The sequence below is a fragment of the Jatropha curcas genome, chromosome 3 (assembly GCF_041381405.1).
Source record: "Jatropha curcas cultivar XTBG-Jc1 chromosome 3, XTBG_Jcur_1.0, whole genome shotgun sequence".
NCBI lineage: Eukaryota > Viridiplantae > Streptophyta > Magnoliopsida > Malpighiales > Euphorbiaceae > Jatropha > Jatropha curcas.
The window spans coordinates 28,133,562-28,150,622 of NC_143153.1; the positions used below are offsets into that span (position 1 = coordinate 28,133,562).

Consider the following 17,061-nt stretch of genomic DNA (forward strand, 5'->3'; position numbering starts at 1 on the left):
AAAATATGGAGACTTGGCCGACAAAAACCAAACTGCGGAATGGACCCACAGGCAGCTAGGTTGAGTTATTGTCATTATCACTAATTAATAAACAATAATCATTCATTTGGTTGATTAAATTAGATTAGCTTCTTTTGCTGTCACAATTATGTATGTACAACTTTTTCTAATCTTGGAACAGACTTTTAATTTCTCTCTCTCTTTCTCCTTTTAAAAAAATAATTCTCTCTTTTTTTTATACCTTTTCATGTTTTTTACTTTTTATACATCAATCTAACCGTTAAAAAATAATTTCATGATTGAATTAGAGAAAGACTAAATAAATAAAAAATCTCTTTTGAAAAATCGATGCTTCTTGATTATGCTTTAACTAATCATCTCTTAGGATTTATTACAAATCATAAGACTTTGAGGGATTATGAAGATTCAAACTTTTCTTTTCTTAATTACTTACTATTAATTTATAATATAGTTACTCCTAGAAAGTCTTAAATCTTGAGGAAGAAGAGATTATCACCAACCCTTTTATTAGTTTTTGAAAAATGTTTAGTTTATAAAGGAAAATAAATAATAAATAAAATTATAACCATATCAATAGAACTCTCACTATAGGTTGTCAGACAAAGAAACTCAATCATCCTTAAACTATTATTATATCTTTTTATTCATAAATGTATATTGTATTAAATCATGTTACATGTATACATATAATTGTTAGTTAACTTACTATTTTTAAACTATCATAAATATAATGTTTATGTTCTTTTTTTAATATTTATCTCAATTACAAATTCAGGACATCAATTTCCACATCTATAAAAATTAAATCTGCTCTCAAGGAAATTTAAATATGAGTTCCTCAGAGTTAACTTATATATATGTTCAAAAATTACCGCTAAAATTCGATATTATTAAAAATCAAAACCTAATCAAATATCTATCGATTAATTATTAATTATTATACTATTCAACCCAAATTCAAAACACAGATTAATAAAACAAGTTTGGAAAAAATATTTGCTCACTAAGCCCCACATATCTTTTTGAGATAAAATTTGTTTCCTATATTATTTTTTGCTCTCCTTATCACTATGCCCTACAAATACCAAAACCAATAAATTCAAAATTAATAAGGCAAACCAGTAAAATTAATCCCACAAGTGACAAGCCCCTTTCCTTGTATTATCATCTTCATCTCTTTTTTCTGTGTAAATCACCTTCTCCAATCCTTTTCCTCTCTAATTTGCCTTCATGGGACGCATAACAAATCTAAGAGACCTAGTAGGCTTAATCAAAGACAAAGCTTCTCAGAGCAAAGCAGCCATAATTTCAAAACCCAAGAATTTCTCTCTTCAATTAGCCCTTCTTAGAGCCACAACTCATGATCCCTTTACACCTCCAAATCCAAAACACATAACCACTATGCTTTCTTATGGCCATAGCTCACGCGCCATCGCTTCCCCCGCCATCGAAGCCCTTATGGACCGGCTGCAGTCTACCCACGACTCATCTGTAGCTATCAAGTGTCTTACAATTGTCCATCATATAATCAAGCATGGTAGTTTTATTCTCCAGGATCAGCTTTCTGTGTTTCCTTTTTTTTTTTTTTTACAACTAAGAGTGTAATCCCTTATGGATTTTTTATTCCTGCCAGTAAAATGTGTTTCTATATATGATACGAATATTATTATTTTTAAAACCCTTGACTCTATAGATCGCAAACATTTTATATCCTTCCAATAATGAATTTTTAAAAAATCAAACTTATAGTTTCACCTTTATAGAAATTGAGATGATTTAAATTTATCGACCAACTGACATATCATCTTGCAAATAGGATACAGTCCATATAAATATGAGGTACTAGCAGATATTTTTTTTTTAAATGTTCTAATAAATACTTGAGTGAGATGGTTTGTCCTATTCATGGCATTAGATTATATTTAGATTATATGTAGATTGATAACAAAATATGGAGACTTGGCCGACAAAAACCAAACTGCGGAATGGACCCACAGGCAGCTAGGTTGAGTTATTGTCATTATCACTAATTAATAAACAATAATCATTCATTTGGTTGATTAAATTAGATTAGCTTCTTTTGCTGTCACAATTATGTATGTACAACTTTTTCTAATCTTGGAACAGACTTTTAATTTCTCTCTCTCTTTCTCCTTTTAAAAAAATAATTCTCTCTTTTTTTTATACCTTTTCATGTTTTTTACTTTTTATACATCAATCTAACCGTTAAAAAATAATTTCATGATTGAATTAGAGAAAGACTAAATAAATAAAAAATCTCTTTTGAAAAATCGATGCTTCTTGATTATGCTTTAACTAATCATCTCTTAGGATTTATTACAAATCATAAGACTTTGAGGGATTATGAAGATTCAAACTTTTCTTTTCTTAATTACTTACTATTAATTTATAATATAGTTACTCCTAGAAAGTCTTAAATCTTGAGGAAGAAGAGATTATCACCAACCCTTTTATTAGTTTTTGAAAAATGTTTAGTTTATAAAGGAAAATAAATAATAAATAAAATTATAACCATATCAATAGAACTCTCACTATAGGTTGTCAGACAAAGAAACTCAATCATCCTTAAACTATTATTATATCTTTTTATTCATAAATGTATATTGTATTAAATCATGTTACATGTATACATATAATTGTTAGTTAACTTACTATTTTTAAACTATCATAAATATAATGTTTATGTTCTTTTTTTAATATTTATCTCAATTACAAATTCAGGACATCAATTTCCACATCTATAAAAATTAAATCTGCTCTCAAGGAAATTTAAATATGAGTTCCTCAGAGTTAACTTATATATATGTTCAAAAATTACCGCTAAAATTCGATATTATTAAAAATCAAAACCTAATCAAATATCTATCGATTAATTATTAATTATTATACTATTCAACCCAAATTCAAAACACAGATTAATAAAACAAGTTTGGAAAAAATATTTGCTCACTAAGCCCCACATATCTTTTTGAGATAAAATTTGTTTCCTATATTATTTTTTGCTCTCCTTATCACTATGCCCTACAAATACCAAAACCAATAAATTCAAAATTAATAAGGCAAACCAGTAAAATTAATCCCACAAGTGACAAGCCCCTTTCCTTGTATTATCATCTTCATCTCTTTTTTCTGTGTAAATCACCTTCTCCAATCCTTTTCCTCTCTAATTTGCCTTCATGGGACGCATAACAAATCTAAGAGACCTAGTAGGCTTAATCAAAGACAAAGCTTCTCAGAGCAAAGCAGCCATAATTTCAAAACCCAAGAATTTCTCTCTTCAATTAGCCCTTCTTAGAGCCACAACTCATGATCCCTTTACACCTCCAAATCCAAAACACATAACCACTATGCTTTCTTATGGCCATAGCTCACGCGCCATCGCTTCCCCCGCCATCGAAGCCCTTATGGACCGGCTGCAGTCTACCCACGACTCATCTGTAGCTATCAAGTGTCTTACAATTGTCCATCATATAATCAAGCATGGTAGTTTTATTCTCCAGGATCAGCTTTCTGTGTATCCTTCTACAGGCGGTAGAAACTACCTCAAATTATCAAGCTTTAGAGATACTACAACACCCATAACATGGGAATTGTCTTCTTGGGTTAGATGGTACCATAACAAACTCTTCATGTTTTTTCTTTTCTTTTTCCTTTTCTGTTAATTGAGCTAAAATTCGCAGTACAAGGATTACAACGACTAAGTTATAATCTCAAACTAGTTGGATCGTTTATATGAAATTCATTTGTTTCGATTCTGATATATTTAAAGCTTAAATTGGAAATATCATATATATATTTTTTGGTTAATTTTGGAAATTTCAGGTATGCCAGATACCTTGAGCATCTCTTATCAACCTCTAGAGTACTGGGTTTCTTTCTATGTTCAACTTCAAACACAGCAGAGAAAGATAAAGAAGAAGAGAAAGTTTCAGCACTTACAAATCCTCACCTTCTCAAAGAGATAGATTCCTTAGCAAATTTAATGGAAGAAACATGCAAAAGACCCGATTCTTTGCATCTGCATGGCAATGGCTTAGTTGACCAGGTCATCAACTTGGTAAGTGACGATTATTTGTCGTCTATAAATGAAATCGCTATAAGGATTGACGAGTTTAACCAAAGACTGAGTTGCTTGAGTTTTGGTGACTCGGTCGAGTTGGTATGCGTTTTAAAAAGACTAGAGAATTGTAAAGAAAGACTACTGGCTTTGTTTGGTAGGAAGAAAGCATTGGTCGAAATTGTTTGGTGTTTGATAAGTGAAATGAAGGAAAAGGTAGGGAATACAGAAGATGGGAGATTGTCGCTTGCCATCGGAGGGAAAGAGAGTGAAAGTGAGTCAGCTCGGTTTGGAGAACGAGTTCTGAGTTTTGGGGCGTCAGTTAAGTTTTCTTCTGGGAGATTTTGATTGGCAATTGTAGAATCACTTGGATAATGCGCAGGATGAAAATCACTTGGATTAAACTTACTTTTTTTTTTTTTTTTTAGTATATTTTTAAACTTACAGTTAGTATTAGTGATTTTATGACATTTTGCACATATTTATTATTAATTTTTTAGTTATTCTTGGATGGGTTGTCTTTTTAATTTTGGGATTTAACCCTTTTCCTTTCATGATACAAAGAATATATGTAACATCTGCAATGTAAACGTCTTTTAATTACTCTAAATTATAATAAAGTCAATAATAATTTGATTAAATTAGCATTTATTTCACATTATTATATTAAGGATAAAATTGAAAAATAATTATATATTATTCCTTAAATTATTAGTTTGATCCCTTCTTTTGTAAATTCCAACTTCGCCCCTAGTTAGATGTAGCTGGTTGATTGAATTAGCAGTGGACATAATCTATTTTTGGGGTTATAAGACCTGTGGGGAAAGGATCGGAACTTAAAAAACGACAGTTATATATATTTTATATAGAAAAAGGAAATTAAACAATAGTCACCGACTCGTTGGCGTTGCGCCTCCTTACAACAGTTCACCTACCTTGAAAGAAACATTTGACAAAATTATTATTATTATTATTATTTCATATTAATTTAACAAAGTAAAACAATCTCAACATCATTCGTACGCAACAACTTTTTTTTATCCTCTGATTTGTACACATCATGTGCACTTACAATATTTTGGTATTCCTAATAATATTCAATCTCACATTTCTACCAAATACATAGTTCTTTTTTTTTCTTTTTGAACTATCAGTTTTTTAAGAGCTTTTATAAAAAAGTACGAAAAGGAATGGATGATTCATTTCTTTAATTTTAGTAGCGCTGGCTTCCTAATTGAAGAGTTTGACGTGGCGAAAATATGATTAAATTCAACAAAATAAACTGACAACACCTTAGTCTAACATTACAAATTAAAAAGTTCTAATTTCATTGGAAACTAACCTCTTTTAAACTAACTAATAATAGCGTTAGTATCCGCGTGATGCGTGGAGCAGCATTAAAAGATAAAATAATTTTTTATAGCATCATTTAAAAATAATAAAAAATTACATAATAAAATGATCATGAAATGCATTACAAATACTGAATTCATTTAATGACACGATTATAAATTAGGTACCTAAATCCGTTTTGAAATTCACCTTTAATAACCGAACCTATCCTGAACCCATTTAAATACTTGTTTATATTAAAATATTGTTGGTTTTTCAAAAATAAAAAATAAGTAAATTTTGTAAAATTATTATTTTGATCTAATAAAAAAATATAATATAAATATTAAATATAATTATAACTTTAATTATAATTAAAAAGGTGTATATATATATATATATATATATATATAATTTTTTTTAGAAGAATAATTATTTTAAATATTTTTGAATATTAATTAAACGGGTAACAGGTACCTAAGTTCTTGAACTAGATCCGAACTCGATACAGGTAATAAAAATACTATTCGAACCGTCTCAAACCCATTTATTCACTACCTAAATCCACTAAAATCATATTGAATCTGATTGGGCACCCGTCGAGTCGGGTAAAATTTCCATCCCTAATTAAGATATATTTTCTTAAGTATCCGCTGAAGCCTTTCACTAACAATAAAAAAAGTCATGCATGATATGTCATATATCAAAGAATGCATACATATTATTAATGTATTTTTCAACAGTAATAATAATTTTGATAATTTAACTAATTATATTGAAATAAAAATTAAGTATTTTTTAATTTTTACATTTATGATTTATTATAAATGATTATTTATTTATTTGAAATATTGACTTATTATTTATTTAGCGTAGTGTGTCTTATGCATGTAAACGTCCTACTTGTTTAAAAATTATTATATCATGTACATTCTCATATCTCTTATCCCTTGTCCGTGCAACTTAACTCCTGATATATGAGACTACTTCATACATCAAGCTAATAAACCAAGATTTTTTTTTAATTACCAATAAAATGAAGTGTTTTTTTATTTATTTCTATGTCATTGAAATAAGGAATTAATTTTTTTATTTTATGTTTATAATTTATGACAAATGATTGTTTATTTATTTGTAATATTAATGTATTATTTATTTAGTATAGTGTGTCCTAAGTGTGTAGATGTCTTATTTTTTAAAAAATTATTGTATCTCGTATGTTTTCGTATATCGTTTCTCGTGTCCATACAACCTAACTCCTAGCATACAAGATTATTCCATAAATCAAGCTAATCAGCCAAAGTTTTTTTTTTTTAATTACTAATTAAAAATGAAGTGTTTTTTTTATTTGTTTTTGTGTCATCAAAATAAAAAGTTTATGTTTATAATTTATTATAAATGATTATATATTTATTTAAAATATTAATGTATTGCTTATTTAGGATAGTGTGTTTAAAGCATGTGAATGTCCTACTTTTCAAAAACTATCGTATCTTTATGTTCCAATTTATATTTTTAAATTACTTATATATATTTATTTAATAGTAATATATTATTTATTCACACTTTTTAATCATATAGATTACTTATTAATTGTTTTGTAATGAGAAATAAATTTATATTAATATTTTAATATATTAATGCTAAAGATAATCTTATTACAACTTATCTTCTTACAATTATATATTATCTTCTTACAATTGTACCTACTCTCACTACACGTGGTAATTTCAGATACTTAAATTTGACTGTCATCTAGGGTAAACTTCTCTACTTTTATATATTATATAGATTTTAAGAAATATCCAAAAAAAATTCAAATAAACCAAATAATAATAATAATAAAGTCATGGTGAGGTCAATCCAGCCCAAATTACTGCTTTCAAATAATTAATTGTTCAATAATAAAAGCCCACAAAATGTAAGGACCCAAAAGATCAATCCAGCCCAGCTGGATCTGTTGGGCTCATTTTGATATTATTTAGCAGTTCAGTTTTCAGACCTCGGTCTGAATAATCTTTTCATTCGGAAAAATAGTAATTAATTTATAAAAAGTGGTTCAAATGGTAAAATATGTTTGAAATCAGCAGACGATATAGTAATTAATTTATAAAAAGTGGTTCAAATGGTAAAATATGTTTGAAATCAGCAGACGATCTCTATAAAAATAAGAATATGACCTGTGAAAATTTGCTTATAAAAATGAATCAAGATAAAAAATGATAGAAAAATTAATCATGGACAAGTAAGAAAAAAAGAATAATAACCATTACCACAAATTGCATTTCATTGGAGATTATTGCATGTCACAGGAATTAAATCAATTTTAACATGCAGCCATTAGGAGAGAGAGACCACTTAGTAATAAACACCGATCCCCAAATCTCACTTTACTTCTGCCCATTTCTTTACATGCATACTTGCTTTCTCTGCCTGCAAATATATCATATCCCACATGAATATTTCTTAAATTAGGACATATTAATTAAAATTGTGTTTTTTTCTTCAAAAAAATAAAAAAATAAATAAAACTGTGCTTTTACAGAAGTAACCATATGACAAGTGTATAATTACCTCCTTGTCCCAATCACATCTAATGGTAATTGCTGCCAATATCAATGTCTGAATTGCTGTTCCACCAAATATCATTCCAGCCCAGATTCCCTATTTTGTGTTAATTTTCAAGTTAGTTTGATACTTTTTAATATCTATACAAATATAAAATAACCTATCACCTAGGTTATAATTTACGAATGAGTTAAGCCTCTAGCTCAGCTCATTTATCATTTATAGTTTAAAAAAAATTATCTTTTCACAAGTTCAAATTCAAAATTGAGCTTGATTCTTTAAACTTATTGAACAAGTTTAAGTAAATTTTTCTTGAGCCGAGCATTGAATAATTCATAAAGGATATAGCTCTTTTATAATCCGACACTTACCAAAACTCCCAAGTGAAATATCCAACCCATCAAGAATCCAAGAGGAACCCCAATCAAATAGTAGCAGCCTAAGTTTATGTATGCCACATACTTTTGCCATCCAGATCCCACAGCCACCCCTACCAAAAAGAGAAGAATAATTACTCTTGAACAATTTAACCAAATTTATAATTAAAAAATAAAGCTTACCCTCATTAATGGAAAAGATAAATATTAGTATATAATAAGATGTTTGAGAAAAAGAGTACCTGAAAGAATTGGCTGGACGCTGTTGAGCAGAACAGTGAAGGCCAAAAGAATAGAGAGGTTGTTTACTGCTTGAAGAACAGGTTGACTTGAAGAGAATATCCAAGCTAATTTATCATGGAATATCATTATTAATACCCAGAAGAATATTCCAATTATAACTGATGTAACTACTGATACTGTTGTTGCAAACTTGGCTCCTTTCCCATTACCAGCTCCAAGCTCATTTGCAACCCTTACTCTGCATTATTTATTACAATATAAAAAATTAATTCCTTTTTCCAATTTTTTAAAAGTATGGCTGGGAAAAAAAATACTACAGATTAATTTTCACATAATAGATTATGTTATTAATTTTGTGAATATTAAAGTTTCGAACATAATAATTAATGAAATTATACACATATTAATGGTAATGCAATATTAGAGATATATATTATCATTTTAAAAAATCTAAACAGCATAATCCCATCAATGACGAAACTTCCCTTAAAAATATTAAAATTAGATTTTGAGTTTGATTTTAGGTTTAGGTGATTTAAGGTTTAATTTTTAGAGTCTTAATTAGAGTTTTAGGATTTTAGGGTTGATGATGGAGTGTTATTTTAAGATGTAATTTATTATTTTTTAATTGATCCATCAGATTCTTGTCATGTAGACAAAATATTTCAAAATAACGATGATTAGAAAAAAAAATACAATTTGCACCTAGGAATAGAAAGGTGAAGAAAGTATATTAGCTTTCCACATTTTTTTTCAAAAAGAAAAAAAAAAATGTGAGCTTATCATTTTAAGTAGAAAGCAAACAACATAACAAATTGCAGAGTTCAAAAGGACAAAGGTGCTGGGGTGGAAAGTGTTAGCCATTAATGTGGACTCTTCTACTACATGGTTCCCAATTTATATATATCAGTTAATATCAATTTAATATTCAGAATTGTCCCATCAAAGCTCTATTGGCATACATATTTTTCATATATATATATATATATATATATATTGCAGATAACAACTTTTAAAAAAGTATAACTATTGATGTACACAAAATGAATACAAACTCTTGACGGACCATTCACAAGACTTAGACATCGATCAATCCTCACCACCCAATTTTTATAGCCCCTTCTCAGAGATTCATTATATGTACCGATTAATTTTTAGGTTTAGGTGTTAATTAATATGATAGCTATCAGTATTTCGTATGGGACCAATTTTTAGTATACTTTTTAAAAATGATAATTTAAAAAATTAAATTTAGAAAAAAAAATGTAAAAAGGGAAAATTATAACCACCCCACTTCCATTATTTGCATAAAACAAATTAAGGAATTCACTGTCCACCGTATTTATTTAGACTATATATTAAGATTAAATTAATAAAAAGAAGACAGAAGGAAAAGAGAATGTAATTACCCAGTGCCAGCAAAGAATGCGAGAGGAATCATCATTTCCCATCCATTTATGGTCATACTGCCAACCAAAAAATAATTGACAATCAGATTGTCCTTTTCATCCAGAAAATACAGGAATTTTAATTTTTAAATACTTTTTATTGCACTAAAAAATAATTTAATTTTATATAAACATATGGGGGACTATTATTATTCTCATCCACGCAAAGAAATCATGTATTTAATAAGCGCATGTACTAGTTTCTATAATTTATAATAAATAAAAAAGGAATATTATGCCTTCTATATCGACCACATTTACGTTTTTTTTTTTTAAAGAAAAAAATTTTCAAATAAATGTTTCTTAATTAATCTCTTAAAAAAATTTTGAATGTATAATTAATTTCCTAAAAATAAATTCAATGCATACCATATGGACAAGGCATCCACTGCAATCTCTGCGTTCTTCAGATTCCCTGTCATCAGTATCAGTATTCTGTAATACCAATTCTCCAAGCTTTGTCAACAAATGAGAAAAGTGTTAATTTAATATTAAATTAAAAAAAATAATTAAAGACAATTCTGAAAAAGCAAATCTAAAACAAGATTGAACTGTCGAACACGTGAAGAATTTGAATTACTGCAACAATTAATATATGAAAATAAAAAAGAAAGGGGAAAGAAGAAATGATTAATTATAGCTGTACCAGAGCATGACTCCAGAAGCGGCGGAGAGCTTGGTGAACTCCCAAAGACCAGAAAACGCTTCAATGGAGAAACCAGTCCATGTAAGAGGACAACCACCAAAAATGGTATAACCCAAATGCCCAAAAACAAGAACCCACCATGAAAAATTCAAAGTCATAGCAGTACCCACTACTCCAAGCTTCAGCTGATACACAAACAACCAACTTACTATCACATGCACTATTAAAGCCAGTAATGATATCCATGCAATTATTGCATTCTTTAGCTGGCTTTGTAAGAATCTTTGCAGAGGGAGCTGAAAAGCAAAGCTGAAATGAAGTGGTAACATAGTTAGTGCCGCAATTCCAGAGAGATCTGCGACGTCGTGTGGTTGTCCTAACAGCTTCAATACTGGAGAAGGGAAGAGATATAGAGGTAAAAGAAGAACACAACATATGAACAATACTATCCATGAACGTTGCAAGTATATTCCCAACATGTAGTACTTTTTTGCACCAAATGCTTGCCCACATAATGTTTCTAACGCACTTGCCATCCCCAGCTGCCAAACGAATAAATGACAAATGTTAAGATTAGGAAAAAAATAAGAAGAGAATTTTTTTATATATATAAAGAAAAAACAAAGAAAAGAAAGAGTACCAGGAGACCAAAGTCGAAGCCAACAATGACATTATTAGCAATGGAAATGGCAGCAAGCTCAAGATCACCCAGATGACCTGCAAAAGCTTGAGTAATAACAAGCATGGAGTAAGAGGTAAGCCGGCTAAAGATTGCCGGACCTACTATTTGCCATAATTTCTTTGATTCAATCCAAACTCTTCTTGAAAGCTTCTGATCGTCTTCGTACACTTCTTCGCCTTTCAAACCTCTTATATGATGATCTTCAAGCAGAGGAATTGATTCCTCTGCTGCTCCTTTACCAGACATATTTCTCAACCTTTCTTTTGCTTCTTTCTGTTTTGGGTTAGGCATACACACCCAAAGAAATAAACAAGGAAAGAGAGCAGGGTTTGTTTTGAAGGCTTCAATTAAAACAACAGAGTAGTAACAGTTAATTATTTTTTTTTCTTATCTTATGCAAAATATTAGTCTCTAGTTAAATTTTATTGTGATTAAATAGAGATAGATATCAGAGATTAAAAAAATGATTTACTTAAAAAAAATTAATTATAGATAAGAAAATGAGAAAGATGTTTGGTCACGGCTTCTGGTTATAGAAAACCCATTTGGAGAAGGCAAACCCTTGGCCTGCAAGCACGGAAACAGAAGTGAGGTTCAGGTTTTGGGTCGGTTCGGTTTAGCAACAAAGAAATTGTGTTTAGGTCATTGCACACGACAGCTTACTTTTTGTAGCCACTTGTATTCATGTATTGTATGGCCATACATAGTGACTTTATCCATAAAGTGCAAAATGACAAAACTAGGATTTGTCACTGTTTTGCATTTAGACCAAACACTCAAAATTCTACTTGTATAAATCTATATATGCGCAAATACAAATCGATTCTATCCATAAACCAGAAAAATTACAAAAATAGACTTGTCATTGTTTTGCATTTTGCCCAAATATGTAAATTTACCCATCTAAAACATCCTGTGATATTGACGGAGTATTAACCATACTAGTGTCTAAATTAGATTTTGTACTTGTTACCGCAATTTTTCTTTCAGAGAAAACGACATTTATTAATTAGTAAGATCGAACAATCTAAAAAATACGAATTTTGTAATAGTTTAATTTTTTTAAGAAAATATCAAAATGTATTAATACTACAAAATTAATAGGATTTTCGATCTGATCGATGTTGGGATTTACTTGGAAAAAATAATTTCAGAAGAGGGTATTTTCTTTTACTTTTAGTAAAAAAACAAAAGGAAAATAACAGATATATAAATAGAAGACTGAGAAATATAATTATTAAAACCAACGAAGAACCATATTTATAAAAATGCCTTGTAAATATAATCAGGGAATATTAATGTAATGCACCTCTGCAACGAACAAGGCCATTGTCCTAATTTTTTGGAAATCCTATTGCCGCTACGACGCGTTTAAGAAGCAGAGAAGGGCCATCATTCACCACACACACGCACACACGCACGCGCGCGCGCACACACACAGGTTCCATAATAAAATTCCCCAAACAAATGTTAATTTCTAAAGCCAATTAAAATATGTTATATATTTTTATTTTTAAAGTGAATATATTATTTTATGTTTTATATATATAAGGATTATTAATTAAATATTTTTATAGTATTTAATATTTTTATTATGTTTGAATAAGCATAAATAAAAGGAAAACATAAAAACGTTGATTCAAAAGAAATATTATTACTGATTAAGTAGTTAATAACTGATAATAAAAAAAATTTAAAATAAAATTGATGGAATTAACATCCGATTGACATCTATATCAATTATATCAATCACTGATTAAAATTTTTATTAATTTAATTATTGACTACAAATCAATTATTATCTCCATATAATTAACCAGTTGAACTAAAAGACTTCTTACTCACCGTTGATGTTAAGTTTTCAATTCATTTTCATAATATAGCCACCCAATTTGATTCCTAGTAAAATTATTGTTCTGTGATTTGTGACAAGTTAGGCTGGATTAGATTTCTGTTTGGTATGTTAGGTGGCATTAATGTATTTGGTCCCACCTACAAACATGATGAAAGATGAAATTAATAAGGACTACGATGTTAAATTACACTGTTTAATCCGAAAATGAAATGTTTGGATTGGACCTAAAGCCCCTCTCAAAGCCTTCACTGTTTATGAAATAAAAAGAAGAATGGAAGGCCCATGATGGAGGGTCACGTTAACTGGGCCTTGACCCAATCAATGTTTTTTTTAAAGGAAATCTCAGAATATTAACTTATGCAAGTAATAATGAATGGATTATTGAATGTCGTACTATCAACTTGATCATTATTCTATTATATAGTTTTGCAAATTCAAAATCAATAACTAGCTAATGTTAAATTCTTTCTAGAAACTATATATTAAACACAATCTAAGAATAAATAAAATAAAATAAAAATACATTGATATAATGTATATACCAAATCAATATCAATATTCTAGTTTAATACACTGAAAGTACTAGTGATAAGACTTTTTCTAAAATAAATTAAAAGCAATGGTTTGAGTTTGAGATTTGCTCCTATGCCTGAATTTTCTCAATATAAATTCTTGTTTCTCTCAATACTTGAACCCAAAAAAAAAAAAAAAAATTAAATTAAAAAAAATATTTGGCTTTAGATGGACCGATAATAATACTATATTGATATTCATTATTTAAAAGAAATAAAAAGATACAATACACGTAAATTAAATTTATGAAAATCAAAATCATCCAAATTAAAAATACTAAAAACTTATATATTTCATATACGCATATGACTTTTATTTAGAGTGATCGCAAATTGGAATTAGATTGAAATTGGTTTCTCACAATGTGGAAACAAATAAAGATTGATATTATGGAGGGCTTAATTGTGGTTCCCTCCCCCAAAGTTTTGGGTGGAACCAATTCGGAATTGTTTGCATGTCTGCAGATTTGCTTACTTATGTTCTATGTTCTACAACACAGCAGGAGCGGTGTTTTACAGTGTAAAGATTCTTTTGCCTCCTAATAAAGTGAGTCACTTATTACTCCATTTACGGGATATAAATCATCTATTATCCAGCCAACACCGTATTGGTAATTATATTATTTCTTTAATAGAACTAGGTTTACTGAGTGTAAAATTTTTTTACTCCAATAAATGCACTTTTCTAAAATTAAATATTATTAAAATTGATACCCACTTATCGCTTCAACCACCGCGTTTTTCATATGAACATCACTTGTTTGTTTGTTAAGATACAGAGTACTACAGTAGTAACACTACTATTTGCAAATTTTTGTAGCAACCATAAAATGAAAGCGAAGAAACATAAAAAGAATAACAAACTGTTTTATTTGATTTACACAATGCACATTTCTACAATAATAATCATCCCACTCCCACATCCTCCTTCATAAGATCGTACACGTGTAAGCACTATAGCTCATCATTTTCCCACCCAAATGATCAACACCGTCCCAATATAGAATCAACAATCACAAAAACAAAAATAAATAAAATATCAAATAGGAACAAAAAAATACCACTAAAGTCAACCAACAAATACCAGAAAATAATAGATCTCATAAAAGATCTAAGTTAAGCCGATAATGAAATGAATATAATTTGGAAACCTTAAGCCAAAGCAAAGGCCAAGAAACTTCCAGCAATTACAGTTCCGGCGAGAATAGCTCTATCAACTCTACCGGCAGCAAAGTTGTCACTTGGTGGTGGTTGAGGAGCAGGAGTCTCAGAACCACCAGGTGAAGGGGTGGTGGAAGGAGTCGGTGGAGGAGAGGAAGTAGGGGAAGTTGGTGCCGGAGATGATGGAGAAGGAGATGGAGAGGTTTTCGGGGATGGTTTAGGAGCTGGTGATGATGGAGATGGAGAAGGTGACGGTGTTGGTGCTGATTTTGGTGACGGTGTTGGTGCTGGTTTTGGTGACGGTGTTGGTGCTGATTTTGGTGGTGGAGTTGGTGAAGTTCCTGGTGCTTGGGCCATGCAAGAAGTGGCCAAAAGACCAAAGACTAAAATAAGTTTAAACATAGAAGAAGTCATTTTCTTGTTTGTAGAGATAGCTGTAACTTCAGAGAGAAAATGGAAGAAGAAGAAGAAGAAGAAGAAGAAGAAGAAGAGAGTTTCAGTTTGAGTCTGAGGGGTGAAGAGAGGGAAATGGTTAAGCTATATAAAAAGGAGAGGAGAGAGAAAGTGATGAACAGATAATTAATCAATAATGTTTATTAGTATATTCCTAAAATCATTAAACAATTGGATTAATGATATAATGACTTTTTCTCATTATTATAATATCCATCTATACCTGTAGTAATAAATTTAATGTTAAATTTCCTTCCTTGAACCTTCTCCAAGGATCAGACACAGTAAGGGAGGAGACACCTAACGGGACAAACCGGAACATGACACCTGTTAAGATTGGGGATCTTGTAGTAAATTCATAGCGTAGTAATTTAGGTTCAGTCCCACATTTGACCTTCTTACAGCAATTTATTTACGTTAAGTACCACTCAAATTGAACATGTGTCGGTCACTGAGAGGTTAGTAAGCTGTCTCCATCTAAGTATCAACATTTGACAAATAATAAAAAAATTGGTCACCTTCTCTTCACAGTCTGTCCTCCGCGTTAAACGGTGATATTACCTTAAATGCCCTCTTTCTATATTTTTGACATTTTCCTTTTTTCCGCTTGCGTGTAAAGAATGGAGATAAGATTACCCGTCTACTGATGTAATTATAGACTAAATTAATAAAAATTAAAAATTTTATTAAAATAAGATTATTTTTAATTATTTATAGAGAAAAAAGAATAAAAAGTAATATTTTTTTAAAAAATTTCTATTTTGATTCATTTGATATATAGGTGAATCAATAAATTAAATCTAAATAAGTATTTATTCTACAACATTTTTAAAATAACAAAATACATTGTGTTTAAACCTACTTTGCAATGATTGAGTAATTTGCCATCACATAAAACTAATCTTTCTTTTTCAATTTTAGTAATTAAGCCCACTATTCCTGACCAATAATCATGCTTATATAATTAAAAATTCACTCAAACAAAATCCATTTTCACAAATTTTCTACTTTTGCCAGCTTATGCCAGCTACTATTCACGATTTAAGAAACCAGTAACAAACATTGACTAAATAAGCATAAGAAAGTCTTCCCGATTACCCTCTATCTGGTACAACTACCATAAAATTCCGTGTCACACAAAAACCTATACAATGGCCTTCCTTGAGAGACACGTGTCATCACAAACCTCATATTGCCACATGTCTTTTAAGCAACGAAAGTACATTTTGAAGAATAGGAGGCACAGAAATTAGGAAAACTCTGAATCATCCCGTGTTCAAAGCACGACAAGCAGACATGCACATTTTAATTTAAGATTAGATTATAATTTTGGGACAACATTTGTATTGGTTGAAATGAACATGTTAGTTGTTTCCCATTTGCAACGGTTATAATTATATTTTAGTAATATATTGTTTTTTATCATTTTTTATTTCCCTTTGCCCAATTTTCTACACAAAACGGCTATAACACAGCTCATTATCTAACACAAATTGAGAGGATTACCTCTTCAACATAGACAAACAAGAAGGTCATAATCAAAACATCAAAAGCTAAAATTATTTGACACGTGTCCTGAACTCATATTGACGTGTTCCTCCCGCTATAATAGAGGGTTATAACAT

The 17,061-nt window shown here is 29.6% G+C and overlaps 3 protein-coding genes across 3 annotated transcripts; 1 reads left to right on the plus strand and 2 right to left on the minus strand.

Moving 5' to 3' along the window:
- The first annotated feature begins 3,012 nt into the window (after positions 1-3,012).
- Positions 3,013-4,569, plus strand: LOC105641657 (putative clathrin assembly protein At4g40080). Its single transcript, XM_012226243.4, has 2 exons — positions 3,013-3,652; positions 3,865-4,569. Exons 1-2 carry the CDS (start codon positions 3,219-3,221, stop codon positions 4,445-4,447), a joined length of 1,017 nt encoding a protein of 338 aa, XP_012081633.1. The 5' UTR covers positions 3,013-3,218; the 3' UTR covers positions 4,448-4,569.
- A 3,108-nt stretch (positions 4,570-7,677) lies between these two features.
- Positions 7,678-11,941, minus strand: LOC105641658 (MATE efflux family protein). Its single transcript, XM_012226244.4, has 8 exons — positions 11,354-11,941; positions 10,714-11,255; positions 10,437-10,523; positions 10,029-10,085; positions 8,619-8,857; positions 8,371-8,489; positions 8,006-8,095; positions 7,678-7,864 (listed from the first exon to the last, which is right to left on the minus strand). The coding sequence occupies exons 1-8, from the start codon at positions 11,684-11,686 to the stop codon at positions 7,817-7,819; spliced, it is 1,515 nt and encodes a 504-aa protein (XP_012081634.1). The 5' UTR covers positions 11,687-11,941; the 3' UTR covers positions 7,678-7,816.
- Positions 11,942-14,834: 2,893 nt separating this feature from the next.
- Positions 14,835-15,491, minus strand: AGP2 (arabinogalactan protein 2). The gene is given in 1 exon segment (NM_001308788.1): positions 14,835-15,491. A coding segment is annotated over 1 exon segment (423 nt). The 5' UTR covers positions 15,398-15,491; the 3' UTR covers positions 14,835-14,974.
- Between the last annotated feature and the right edge of the window lie 1,570 nt (positions 15,492-17,061).

Coding starts and splice junctions, on each gene's coding strand:
- LOC105641657 (XM_012226243.4), top strand. CDS start 3,219: ATGGGACGCATAACAAATCTAAGAGACCTAGTAGGCTTAATCAAAGAC. Junction 3,653..3,864: donor TTGTCTTCTTGGGTTAGATG/GTACCATAACAA, acceptor TGGAAATTTCAG/GTATGCCAGATACCTTGAGC.
- LOC105641658 (XM_012226244.4), bottom strand. CDS start 11,686: ATGCCTAACCCAAAACAGAAAGAAGCAAAAGAAAGGTTGAGAAATATG. Junction 10,086..10,436: donor GTGGATGCCTTGTCCATATG/GTATGCATTGAA, acceptor TTTGGTTGGCAG/TATGACCATAAATGGATGGG. Junction 7,865..8,005: donor GATGTGATTGGGACAAGGAG/GTAATTATACAC, acceptor ATATATTTGCAG/GCAGAGAAAGCAAGTATGCA.